This window comes from Larimichthys crocea, chromosome XIX (assembly GCF_000972845.2).
Source record: "Larimichthys crocea isolate SSNF chromosome XIX, L_crocea_2.0, whole genome shotgun sequence".
Taxonomy (NCBI): domain Eukaryota; kingdom Metazoa; phylum Chordata; class Actinopteri; family Sciaenidae; genus Larimichthys; species Larimichthys crocea.
In genome coordinates, this window is record NC_040029.1 from 3,530,793 (window position 1) to 3,544,612 (window position 13,820).

The 13,820-nt window shown below is 42.8% G+C and overlaps 1 protein-coding gene across 4 annotated transcripts in view; it reads left to right on the forward strand.

Moving 5' to 3' along the window:
• LOC104925736 (gamma-aminobutyric acid receptor subunit beta-3) overlaps window positions 1-13,820 on the forward strand; it is a 57,190-nt gene that overhangs the window by 19,924 nt on the left and 23,446 nt on the right. For 2 of the 4 annotated variants that reach the window (XM_027291706.1, XM_027291707.1), the window contains exons 2-4: window positions 1,352-1,399; window positions 3,167-3,258; window positions 3,380-3,447. In XM_027291706.1, the coding sequence (XP_027147507.1) occupies window positions 1,352-1,399; window positions 3,167-3,258; window positions 3,380-3,447 (208 nt within the window). Of the gene's footprint in view, window positions 1-1,351; window positions 1,400-2,584; window positions 3,081-3,166; window positions 3,259-3,379; window positions 3,448-13,820 lie in introns of those variants that run through there. The other 2 variants (XM_019256907.2, XM_010739437.3) reach the window with 1 other exon arrangement.

Genomic DNA, 13,820 nt, shown 5'->3' on the forward strand with positions numbered 1-13,820 from the left:
TTTATCCATTAAAGCTACTTTTAGCTGTGCTAAGTGCTAAAATAGGAGCTCGTTAAGTTTACTTCACTATTTCAACCCTTTATCAACGTTAGCTATGAATTATTATTAGGTTATGAGTGATAACTTTGACCTATTTCTGTTTATCCATTACTTTCAGCCAACTATTTCAACCGCTTAACAGTTATTTATCATTTTTTTAACCCGGCTACATTTATGTTATTTATCATTTCCCGCCATTTCGACTGTTTATCCATGAGTTAGCCAGCTAACGCACTTTTATTTCTTCTATCTACCTGTAATTAGCAGAGCTACTCTCAGCTTTGTCCACTTAACTAGAGCTTAGTTACCCCCCTGTGAGCTGCATTAATACCTCCTGGGGTAGGAGTAGACTTACAATGGCTGGGAATCCCGGTTTGTGAGAGTTGACAACAACAACAACAACAACAACAACAACAACAACAACTACTACTACTACTACTACTACTACTACTAGCACCGGTTGTTTCTTGCACGCAGGTAAACACAGGTGTTACCAATGAAACTAATTAAGAACAGAACCCTAATTAGCACCATTGATAACAGCTGTGTTGATACACTATTGTTAAATGGCTGCTGTGATTAAGGTCTACTGTTAAAGAGGTGTGTGTGTGTGTGTGTGTGTGTGTGTCTCAAGTCCTCCCCAATGAAATCTGTGGCATGAAAGTTTGTTCTTTCTCATCCTGACGGTTGCCATAAGAGGGTAGCCGAGCTCCATGTTTCATGAGCGGTAATTAATGTGCTGTGATATTTTAAACCTCCCCCCTCCACTTTTTTCTTTTAATCCGTCTGGAGATGCAGTCTGTGGACGGAAAGAAGAAGAGCTGCAGCCGGGAAGTGTAGCGAGAAAAACAGGCGTCAGGAGGCTGGTTTCAGCACCGCTCCTGGTGCGGACAGCTCCTGCAGAGTGATGACCGGCTGCACAAGTGTGTGTGTGAGTGTAGAAGAAGGCATATAGAGGTGTGTGTGTGTGTGTGTGTGTAGATGAGAAGGTGTGGGTGAGGGGCTCTCCTGGAGGAAATCGACTGCCTTTCAATATTTGCCCTGAAGGCATCCCACTGCTTTAGATTCCTGCTTTACTGCAGGCAGAAACAGAGGCGATGCAGACCACACAGATCCAATCGAACTCCATCAACAAACCCCCTGAAGGGTCAAACCAACATAAACCTGAAGCCAAAGTCGTGAAAACTTCATTCCCCCCCTGTGACAGATGTTGTGTTTATGTTGATGCTTGTGAATAATCACCCGCCTCTGAGCGTTTTCATTGGCTGAGAGCTGATTTCTCATTAATGATGTCATCGCCCTTTTCTTTCAGGAATGCTGTTGACGGAAACAAGAAGTTGTTCGCCATCTATGACACGAGGTAAAGTCACAACAACAACACGCGCGTGTTCACGACTGTGTGTTTGTGTCACGCGCGCGCGCGCGCACGCACGCGGTCCCCCCAATTACCCGCGGAATCCTTGACGACTTAAATATTTACCAAGCTAAATCATTTATGTCAGAGCCCCGCATTATAGGTAAGGAAAAGAGGTCATTGTGGGTGGTGGGCCGATCAATCACAAACATCGATTAATAGGTTGATAAATGCAGCTTGTCCCTCCTCGACACTGTTCAGGTCCCGCCATTTTTATAGGAAACAGGGGAAGGGGATTGGCGCAGATGGTGTGAGGAGCACTGTAAAAAAAAATGTCAATTTTAACAAGGCAGTTTGGTGTGATATTGAGCCTTAAGGATATCTCTCTGAGGAAAATCAAATTTGAATTAATTTTTGCTGCTTTCTATCCCAAATAAATGAATAAATTAAAGAGGAGAAGGTCAAATGACTTCACTAATAACTCAGTTATTTAATGGAAAACAAAAATAAAACAATTATACAATACACACAATGCGCTGCAGTGGTCACATGGTCCTGTTTTCTTTCTATAGGAAGCCTGAGAGAATAACCCCGATGATGTCATCAGGAATAACCCTAGTGATGTCATCGGGGTTATCTTGAATTGGTCCCCGAGACTTCAAATTTTTCAAACAAAAGTCATGTTACAAACGTGTTGGACTTTTAAAAAAGACAACATTTACCATTAAGATAGAGTCCAACAAAATGTTGCATTATGGGAATTGTAGGATGTGGTGTTTTTGAATCTTGAGGCATATACGAGGACTAAAAATCAGGATATCTTGGCCACTGTTAATTTGATTTTGTCTCTTGTTACACTCAGACCTTAATGAAAGTGCATTGCTAAATCAATGGAGTGACCCTTTAAACACTCTCATACTGCAAATTTACACTACGTAAAGTAGACCTAATATTTATTAACAGTTTAATAACATAAATAAGATGAAATTAAAAACAGTAAAAGGATTACAAACAAGTTAATCAGCATGAGAAAGAAGAGAAACTCAATGTGACAGTTCCTTGTTGGCATATTTCTCCAAAATATCTAAAAAAAAGACAAATAATAAATGAGTGTACACACCATGCTGCAGCCACTGGTGGGTATATGATGTGTTTTTTTACAGTGTGTAAGTGTTGGGCTTCGTCTCTCATTTGAACAAGCCGAGTGCCTTCATCGCCACCAGCAGCAGCAGCATCCCTGTGCACCCTCCTCATCAATATGCGCTTCGGCTCCTGAATGTAAGAGCCTCTTCATCTTGCACAGTCAGAGACGGGCAAAGAAAAGCGGAGCCAGTATTCATGTCGGGGGAGGTGATGTCAGCCCATATTTCATATCTGACTCTATCAACTGCGAGCTGCTGACTTTTTTTTTATCCAACCCCTTCTCCACTTCAAGCGACTTTCTCCTGTTTTGTTTTTTTGGAGAGGGGGCAATCAATGGATTTACTCTGATTTGCGCGTCCGTGTCGACTGTTTGACTGAGGGGCTGTTTTTGCTGTTGTTGTGCTTGTAAACAACGAGGGGGGGAAAAAAGAGAGAGGAAAGATAGAAAACAGTAAGAAGGGGTGATGTTTGCTTTGCGCAAGGTTCGCCAATTTCGCGTCTTTTCCGCGCTGGTTGTCGGTTCGATTGTTTGCTGCGCGAAAAGGTGAGTTTGTCATTTAGTGAAGTCAAGGTTATTGCCCCGGCTGATTGACTCAGGAGCTTGATGTTATTCCCCTCTGTTTGTTTCAGCGTAAATGAACCGGGCAACATGTCTTTCGTGAAGGAGACGGTGGATAAACTACTGAAGGGATACGACATCCGACTGAGGCCGGACTTTGGAGGTATGCGCCTTTTATTTACCTCCCATTATTATAGGCTTTATTTTTGGCGCCATTCGCAGTGTTGTGGTCAGGTGTAGAGGTGTAGGCCTATATCCACACTCTGCTGTTTAACCTCTTCCAGGAGCCCCTGTTGCAGTCGGGATGAGCATAGACGTGGCGAGCATAGACATGGTGTCAGAAGTCAACATGGTGAGTGGATTGCACATCACACAAATCGCTGTTTCTCTGCGTTTACTCGACCGCATAACGCACGCAACCACCCCGCAGACCTTGCCACCCCTCTCCCTACATTGGCACCCATACATCATGGTTTCCTTGCTTCAGTATAGTGCTGATGTAAATCCCAGTTTTTTTCCTTTCAGGCCATTATGTGATGCTGAGATGGATGGGCTGGGTTTCCTGTAAGCAATAAAACATCTTTATCTCACACACACACTGTACTGGCAGTGTTACTTTACACACACACATACACACACCCATATAAAAGCTCAGCTTATGGGTGTAAAAAATTTCAAAAACACACACAGCTTCCTGCTCCCAACAATGCTGATCCTCAGACGGCAGCACCGGCTCACTCAGAGGATAGATTAAAGCTGCAACAGTGGCTTTCGCAATCAATACCCACAATGCACGTGCAATGCAAAGAGTAAAAGAGAAACGTGTGCTGGGTAATGTTGGACTCTGTGCTCTCCGTTGAAATCCCTTTTTCTAATCGACAGCCAAGCAGAGCAAACCTCTCGCTTTGCTCTGCTTGTTAACCTCTCCAGCCACGGTGAACAGTGTTTCAAGGAGCGTCCTCCCAGGAGGCCCTCTGAGCGGACAGCTATCAGGGTAAACTCTGATTGGATTTGCTAATTTGCGAGCAGGAATGCCCCGCGTTCACACCACATGCAGGAAAAAGTAACTTCAGGCTATTGCGTCTTAAAATATCCGCCTGACAATGACCCAAATTGCATTGTCTTGCCCCATTGGCCACATTTTCAATTGTTTTGTGGAGGAATCAGATTGAATGGCCGGTTTCAGGTGGTAAAATGTGTGTAATTGGTTTGGAGCCGCGGCTTTTGAAAGCCATAAGGAGCAATCGCTGATTCCAGATCAACACCTCTGCACCGACACGTTTAATGGGCCGTTGCCTGTGTAGGTGTTACCATTATGACTTTTATTAGAGATGATGGCTGGTAAGCCCATGTGCTTTTTACAAGAATGCAGCCGCTGAAGCTCTGAAGCTCATCGAGTCGAGCATCATCACAGTGCACGGGGCAGCATTTCATAACATAATAAAGAGCAAAAGGGATAGATTTCTGCTATTCGTAAACGATCATTATTTATCTGGTGGGAGGTGTGTGTGGATATTGATCAATACTAATGACTCATGTGACTCCTGGCTTTGACTTTCCAGCTCTGTGTTCAAACCAGAAGTCTTGCTTCAAAGCAACCCTGACAACAAGAAATTACATTTCTGTACTACTCATTTGTTTTGCCAAATGGGTTTTGTGGGAAGTGTAGTTGCTGTCTGGATTACATTTAAAGTGTTTCTACCAATCGTACAGAACAAAGGACTTTAAGGGTTGCAGTGTAAATTAAAAAGGTCTAGTGTGTAGAATTTAGTGGCATCAAAGTGTCATTGCTGATTTGTAACCCTCACGTGTCACCATGTCCTTCCTAGCATGAAGGAGAAACTATGGTGGCCATGAAATGCACAAAAAAATCCAACAGCAACAACAAAAAAACCCACTATCCTCTATCTAGAGCCACTGTCTAGTTTTAGGGTAACAAAAACACAACAATTCTTAATTTCAGGTGATGATACACTAATGGAGACATAGTTATGAATATTATATTCCATTTCTGCCACATTCTGCAAGTACAGCCCGCTAAATCATACGCACTGGACCTTTAATCATCAATTTTTCAAGGCAACGGGCCAAATATTACACTGAGGATTTGCTATTCTTGTCTTAGATAAGAAATTGATTGACTGTTTTGATTGACATTGACATATTTTTTGACCTTTTTAGTGGTATATTAATGTCGTTTTATCAGTCTTGCTTTATCCTTTTGGTCTTGTTTTGTGATCATTGACTATTCTCAACAAAGCAAAACAAAAACAATGAATCCATTACCGGAGTTTCAGCACTAGTTTTGACTTCGCTATGAGCCATAAAAATGTTAATCATCCTTTAGTTGCTACAAGCACACACAGTACTGTCAGCAGAACAACACGCTGCCAATGTTTCGCAGGTGTTTCCCCTTTAGGGTAGACCTTTTTCACAGCAGCCATTTTGACACGAAGTAGTGGGTAAATTAATTAAGGTGACACAGGAGAGACTGGCTGCTCTTGGTTTGCACAGAGGTGATTAAGTGAAGCAAACTCCCATACATGTTTGAAATTCTAACATTTTTTTTTTTACAGTAAACCCTGTTGTCTTCTATACGCTTTGTTCGCCAACAGTTCCAGGGCAAGCCAGCTAGGCTATTCTCCACAGAGTACACCAAGGCAGCTGATCAGACAGCTGAGATCACACTTAGACTGATAATTAATGAGGTCCATTTCTCATCGCCACCAGAGCGCTGAGGGACTGCACATGTGCGTCTGCACTTGTTAGGTGGACATTTCCTGGCCGTTGTCCATGTGCTGAAGCCCGAAACAAGACCGGTCAAGCTGTTTGTTATTTTTCTGCACCAGCGTTTGACATTTGGTGCGCGCTTTTCATCCGATGCTGGGACCGTCTGCGGTTTTTGCATCAGGGATTTGTCCAGCAGGAAATGGATAATGAGTGCTTTTGTTCTCACAAGTGACAGCGCCGCGCTTTTATCCACTGAGCAACACTAAACGCCGCAGCTCTCGCTCTCCATTCCTATTGTGACTGTTTTCAAGTTGTTAGGCCCCGTCCTGCATTCACTTCAATAAAACTTCAGCTCTAAATCCACTTCACCAGCCTAGTGGAGTGACCCACGGGCTTAATTGGGAGGCTAGTTTTTAAAAGTCAAGGATTTACGGAGACAAATGCGGCTTGCTATGCTGAAATGAGGCCTGGATCTCACTCTGTGTTCTACGAGGAGCACAGATTTGCACTGCCAAACACTAAGCTTGATGTGACGTTCTCCCCCATGCAAAGAGAAAAACTGATTTATGGTCTCTTTCCTGGAGCTTAGGCGAGATCCACAATCTGAATAAGAGGTTGACAAAGTTGCAGATAAATCAGCACAAAGGACAAAGGTTAGGCATCTAATCTAGGGGTTAAGGTTGAGGTGAAGGGGTGGCAAATGGTTTTGAGTCAATAAAATATTTTATTCCATGTGCATTGGGAGATTTTACTGGATAAAACCGATTAATAGACCGGAGGCATGGGAAGCTTAGAACTGTAAGATCTAAAGATTTACTGAGTGACTGAGTCAAACAGAAAGAAGTGGAGAAAGTGAGAGAACGGGAGGTGGCGGAGAGAGGAGGTGGAGGACGAGGTGGTGGCTGATAAAAAAAAATAGAAAAATAGAAAAAAAAAACGAATATGGCATCTGGCTCGTCCGAGAATCCACCTGGCGAGGCAGGTCGTCTAATACAGTCACTTCGACGCCTTTGCGGAGAGCGAAGCTCTCGCACCAGCAGATGCTAAAGCGTCTGAGAAAGGCACACTAATTACCTCTGAGGTTTGGCTCGTGGTGTGCCGGGGGCCTCCGCTGATGAGAAACACATACTAGGACAAGATCAGAGCAAGGCAAAATAGATTACGTGTGTGCCGAGGCAGTGCTGACTCTGAAACTAGTTGTACGCTCAGGAATGGAGTCACTTGAGCGAAAGAAGTGTCACTTGTTAGCGCTACTCAGAGAGGGGAGAGTTTTTAAATGGGTTTGAGATGATTCATTTCATGGAAGGTTTTGGAGGTCTGATGCAGCATAGTGTTTGCCTTCATTTCAAATGAGTTATTAAGAAAGCTCGAAAATGCAAAATAAGGGTGCCATGCGTAGGCTGGTTTTCATTATCATGACCTCCTGCAGAAACAGGTGCTTGATTCCGGCTCCATTATCGGTGCTGATTTTGGTGGATTCATTCACGCCGCAATAAAAAAGTAGAGCCCCACACACGCCGGGAAACGGCCAGAGTTTGCCACCGTGGATGTAGTTGCAGTAACAGGCTGAACAAGCTAGTCATCCGTACGCCCACGGCTGCATGTGGGTGTCAGAAAGCAAAAAAAAAAAAAATCTGTCATTATGGAGAGGTGAAAAGATCTTTTTCTCCAAATGTTCCTGCTGCTGGGTTTGTTGTTTTTTTTTTTTATGTTTTCCATGAGAGCACCAGGAACACAACAATCCTTCGATCATTCCTCAGGCTATTTTCAACTTCATCTGCTTAATGAGAATGACTTTATTAGGTGTTAAGGTTAATTAAGTTTCAAATACACAACCTGGACTGACCCTGGGTGTGCCACAGTCACCAAGGTAACCACACTCCTGCATGAAATAAATCTTGCAATCAAATGCTGCAAGCGCACAAACTATCTCAACCCTAATTATCTGATATAGGTCTCCCAGCTATGCAAAAAGAGCATATCTTTTCACTGTGCACTGAGTGTGGCTTAATATACCCCCATGTCTTTTATCCGGCATCCGGCTTCCTGCCTGATGGAATGTAATTGGCCTCAGGAGAGAGCACGCTGTAGGATGAAGTGATGATCCCGAGGATTTAGAAGAAGCAGAGCGGGCCACTTCCTGGTTTGCAGTGGCAGCCCACTGAAAAGGGCACACATGCGTGACTCCAGAGGAGGGACTACCCGTTCTGTTGGTTCTAACTCTATGGCCCCTTCACGTTAATAGCCTCCGAGTCGCATTCAGCTGGAAGACTCTGCCTTTATTGGTCTGGGGAATGAAAATTGACAGGCGTCGACCTCATTTCCTCTCTCGGTGCCACGCGAGGAGCCTTTATGTTGTAGCAAATAAAAAGTGGCGAGTAAACTATGAACTGGATTTATGATGAGGGTTACTGAAAAGGCCATCAGTCAACAGTCTGAATCTACTTACTGTAATGGATATGGCTGATATATGAGGGTTAAACAGGAGAGGAAAAGGCCCCTGCAGAAATGACACCCTTGGCTAAGAAAGGGTAGATCAAGCCATCCAAGTTTATGTTGATTATTGTTTTATTAGAGAGACAATTTTTTTTTATTACAGAGTCATTAGCAGAGAGATGACAGGAAATCTAGTTAGAGCAATGTTCAGAAGCATCATATAGTTGCTATGCATATGATAATATGGGATCAGAAGATAAATCTTAGGGCTTTCGAGATGATTAACAGAATAGTTTCCAACGTTTTTTTTTCCTTTCTAGGCTTTTTTCTAATCCTTGCCTTTTATGTCTTGTTCAGATGATTCAAGAAATGTGACAACAAGGTGCCCTTTTTGTTTAAAGGGTCACAAGATTAAAGGTTTGGGTTACTGGTTTAGAGTAGACGTGAAGCTTCGGCCAGTTCAGATACATTTTAAAGGCCAAGCTGCAACCTCTGTGGCTGGGAATCGAAGGCAATGTGGAAGTGCCAAAGTGTAGTTCTTTGAATGGCCGCTTGAGGCTGGCACCAGATGTAAATCAGTCTCCATTAGCCCCCATGTTAAAACTTCATAGCAAAAAATAAACATGTTTACAGTCTTGTACAAAAAAATCTATGTCTTATGCAGGGAACATTTTTTTTATCCCGAGTCTCACTTATACATTCAAAAATGAATTCAGCATACTCTCTTAACTGCACAAACCTGCTGTAATTCAGCAAAAAGAAGCCGTCAGACATCACAGAACAAAAGCCTAACAAATTCAGCACTGTCAGTCGCGGTATTACAGAACCTGAAACTATTTGAAAATAGATACGGCTCTGAACATCAGACTGAATAAAACAGGTAAAGTCTTGACATGAAGTCAGACGCTCATGATGTTCCACTGTAAGGTGCGATGGAGAGGGTTCACCTTGACACAGACCCGCATACAAAGCCTGCCTGAGGCAGCTGTCAGAGAGAAAATTCCTGAGCGACTGAACTGCATGAGCTGCGAGAGGAGAACCTCAGTGTATTTGAGTTATTCATGATGATTTTAGCTGGCAACTCCAAATTCATTCCGATTTCTGCATTATATTTCAGGTGTTTTTCTTGTTTGTAAGTCGTACGTAAGCAGACAAATATGGGTTTGTTACAGTGTGTTGCAGCTTGAACCAACACATAATCATCTACTGTTCTCTTTTCTTTCACCAGCCCGGGTTAGATCATACCTAATCTTTGTCCACTTCCTAAAAATAATGACCTCTGAAACCAGTTTCGCCCCTCGAGCTTCGCCTTCTGTAACCGCATCTGTTATTTAAGCATATGACACACTTTTGGGACCGTTCAATTAAAAAAAAGAAAGCATCCCACGCTCACACTCTGCATTGGCCTGTACCGTAAACACAAAATCTGACCCCAAAAATGTCTCAAATATTGTCAAAAAGAGCGGATGACACTAAGGAATCCAAGAGTTCTACATGAAATATAATAAAAATTCAAACTTCTAGGGAAAGGATATGATTGTGTACAGTTATATGAACAGAGCCGCTGTGACACCGCAGTACACATAAGAGAAAAATGTTTTATTTGTACATCTTCCATTGCTTGTTTCATCCCCCTCTGACTCCATCTTTCCTTATTATGAGGCAATTCATCATAAAGTATTAGACAGTGAGGGAATTAGCCCATATATTGAAGGCCAACACAGTCATTTGGAGGGAAAAAAGTCCAATTCAATCACCTCCCTGCGTTTGCTCTCAATAAGGGACAGTGCTATTTTTACCAATTCTATAGCAGCCAAAGGAAGAAGGGGGGGCGTTAGGAACCCGCTGAGGGATTCCCCCGCACTGCGGTGATATACCGCCTCAGGGCGATCCCGGGGGAGAGCTCCGAAATTACATTGAAGTGACTCAAATTGCACGACTTGAACACGGGTTCATATGGAGTACACGGTGATTACATATCATTTGTCTCTCCTGCAAAATCTGAAGTTTAACCCCCCCCGTTGAAAACTTGCAAGGTTGCTGCCTTTTATTATTCACCGTTTGTTCACGTGTTCGAAGCAATGATGATTAGTTCTTCTTTCGGTTCAAGTCTTCGGGGATGAGCTAGCTGCAGCATATGCTGCGGACTGAGAACATATGCCATGTGACAAACAATGTTAGCAGGATATTTCCTCAATACTGGCGGTATCACGACGTAGCAGTCAGTATGTTAGAGAGAGAGAGAGGAAGAGATTAAATTGAATATGGGTCAGTTCACAGCCAAAACTCTGCTTATCTGAATTCTCGCACACCCTGAATGAAAGTGATTATCCAGTCGAGTTAATTGAATAATTGAGGCTTTGCTGGAAATCACTGGTCACTATCATTATCTCTGCTGAAAACATATGCTAATAACCAAACAGCATTGGTAAAGCTGTGTGTATTGGGAATTCACGCGTTGTGGGAAATGGGAGAGTTGTCAATAATTCATAATCCATGGTCCTAGTTCATTGAAAATCAGTTTTCAAGGAGGAAAAACAAAGAAAAGTTCCAGGGCAGGTGATGCAAAGCTACACTCGTCCTCATCTGAAATTCAATTTGATTGTCTCCATGAAACATTGATGAGGATTCCTTGGCCCGTGTGTTTGTACAGACTACATGGTTCATCTAAATCATTTATGCCCTACGAGGAGTGTGTTGCTCTAGCTGATCGCTGCGCTGCCCACCAGCTGATACTCTGGCGGGTGATGGAAATACATACCTAAGAGCACGATACCGCTCGAGGAGAGACGAGGGAGGGAGGATGTGATGTGATGAGGGTCAAAACAAGGCAGCGTAAAAGTCATTAGTCATTTGAAGGAATTGATGGAGGATAAAGTTGCCGTGGTAATGGAAGGAGAGGGGGAATCCAAGTCTGCAGTCCTCCTTACAGCAAATTTCATTTTCACCACATGCTGTGATCAATCCAGATTGATCGCTTTAATGGGACTATGACTGATAACACTTATTCACCAAATCCTGGAAACTGACAAGGATTTATTGTCTTATCTATTAAAGGCACACAAGACTGGTCGACTCCGTGCTATCAGCGCTAGACGGCAGCTTCCTGATATAGGCGAGTTATTCCAAGGAAGAACATTAACCCGTGTGGGAGGAAGGTGTTTTATCACTTGTCCAATAGATGCGTACATCACTCATAAAGTCGAGCAACGATGTATTCATCAACCAGAGCTATATATGCTATGGAATCGTATGTTGTTGCTATGTTGTGTCATGGCTCCCTCTTCCTCCCACTCCTTTATTGTGTGACTTGAAAGTTTACGCAACAGACCAGCTTAATTATAATTTGCCAACAAATCATTGCTATATTGCACACCCAGACTTCATATAGAGTATGTTTAGTGTCAAGTTATTAAAAAGGTGCAATGTGTAGGATTTAGTGACACGTAGTGGAGAGTTGCAGATCGCAAACAAGTGAGGACTGCTTGCCGGAAAGCATGAAAGAGAAACTACGGTGGCTTCCTGTCCATTGTAGGAGCCAAGCTCCAAAATCACCAGCTCCTACAATACCCACAATGCAACAGGGACATCTTTCATTGCTTCATAACAGCCACAGACTTTTAACTGCCGCCCCCACGGTCTAATTTTCAACAATTTAAGCTGAAATAACCCCAGTGAAGTCATGTACTTCATACACAGAATTGCTGGCGTGGCCCTTTAAGTCTCCTGGGTGCTGTAATACTGCAATATTTGAGTATTTCCTTTATAGATTTGGCATAAACACCCGCTTGAGTCAGCCTCCACTTTCTCCAGACTACTCACATTGAGCTTTAGACCTGGCAGCCAATCATTAAGGTTGAACATCACAACATGAACTGCTGATTATTCCCATGCATGTGTCTACTCCATATAATTAATGTGTAAAAGGACTAGTAAAATATTAGAATGTTAACGTATCGTCTGCCACACATACCTCGAGGGCTACGGCAACGATCCTTTTCACTATTGATTATTTGTTTCAGATCTATTGATTTCACATTTAATTGAACAGCTAAACACAGTGAAAAATGAGCATGTCAGCAAGTTCCCAGAGTGCACAGGGACATCTTAAGATCGCCTGTTTTACCCAACCAACTGTCTTAAATGAGTTAATAATCAAAGATGATATTAGAAAGTATCTACTATCTTAAAAAAATCCCACATGATTGGTTCTTGGACATAACCAGGATGGCTTCATCGTTTGGGGGCCATGGTTCCACCACTATACTGTATATTTATGGCTCAGTGCCAATGCGCTTTCCTTCTCACGCTGTGAGGCCAATCTGGATCCTGTGCTGACTAAGATTTTCCCTGTTCACATCTCTGTGTGCTAACCAAACCTGGAAAACACATTCATTGACTGTGTATTTGCAGAAATAGAAAGGGAACGAATAGCTCACATGCAATCAAGTCCTTGAAATTGCATTTCATTCTGTTCATCAGTTATCTCACGGAAACGCAAACCTCAAGTGTGTTTGAGCAGACAAATAACTTTTGGTTACGTAACACTCATGTTTTTGGGGAGCGAGTCGCGGTGGCCGTTTTAATCTTTTGTTTGTTTGGTGAGAACCTGAAAAGCTGCAGCATGAACAGACATGTTTGCCTTTGCCAGTGCCAGCTTGGTGTGGGCTGGTTTCATTTCAACGCCACAGCGGGCAGAGGGGACCATCATGGCAATGTCCAGGGACACAGAGCGAGAGAGAGAGAGAGAGTGAGAAAGAGAGGTGCAGACAGACTGAGATAAAAACAGAAATAGAGAAGAGGAGAGGCTGTTAGCTTGGGTAAGTGGATTATGTGATGCAGAAGGAAGGAAGGAAGCAAGGGAAGAGGGAAGCGCTCTGTCCTCCTGTATCTCCACTGCCGTTTCTGCTCTGGTCAAATACGGCAAAACTAAAAACATTGACTTGTTTACCATCCTGTTACACAAGCGTCCTCAAAATGTTTGATTTCACTAATCGTATCCTCATGGCTGGACGTTAAATACTCTTTGCCAAGAGCTTTGGTGCCAGATGGCGACGGTTTGTTACACAGAGAGACCAAAAGAATGTCAGAATCTTACATGAGCGCTTTCGTGTTTGCAAACACTTAACTGAGTTAAAGAAAACCAATAATGAAACCAGTTAGGAAGCCCATCTGTAAAATGAAGTTGGCGCTCGTAGCAAGAGCTCAGCAGTTTGAGGTGACAAATTTGAAGACTCCAGAGACCAACCAAGATGAATTATTCAACAGACAATTGATCTTACAATTTGCGTCTTACAATTTTGCATGTATGTTTGAGATTTGTGACATAATGTTGGCCAGTTGCTAAGACATAGTCATGCTCGAGGCTTCGTGAGGCTGCATCTTGCAGATTTCAGTTTTATTTGGCATCTAAAAGGTTAACACAGGGGTCAGAAATACAATGTAATACTGTATGGATGCGAAAAACAGGGTCAGCTCAGCAGAGACATAGAAGATAAAAATAAGCTAAACGAATAAAATACAATAAAGGTTTAAGTAAAAGCTGGAGTGATAAAAAAA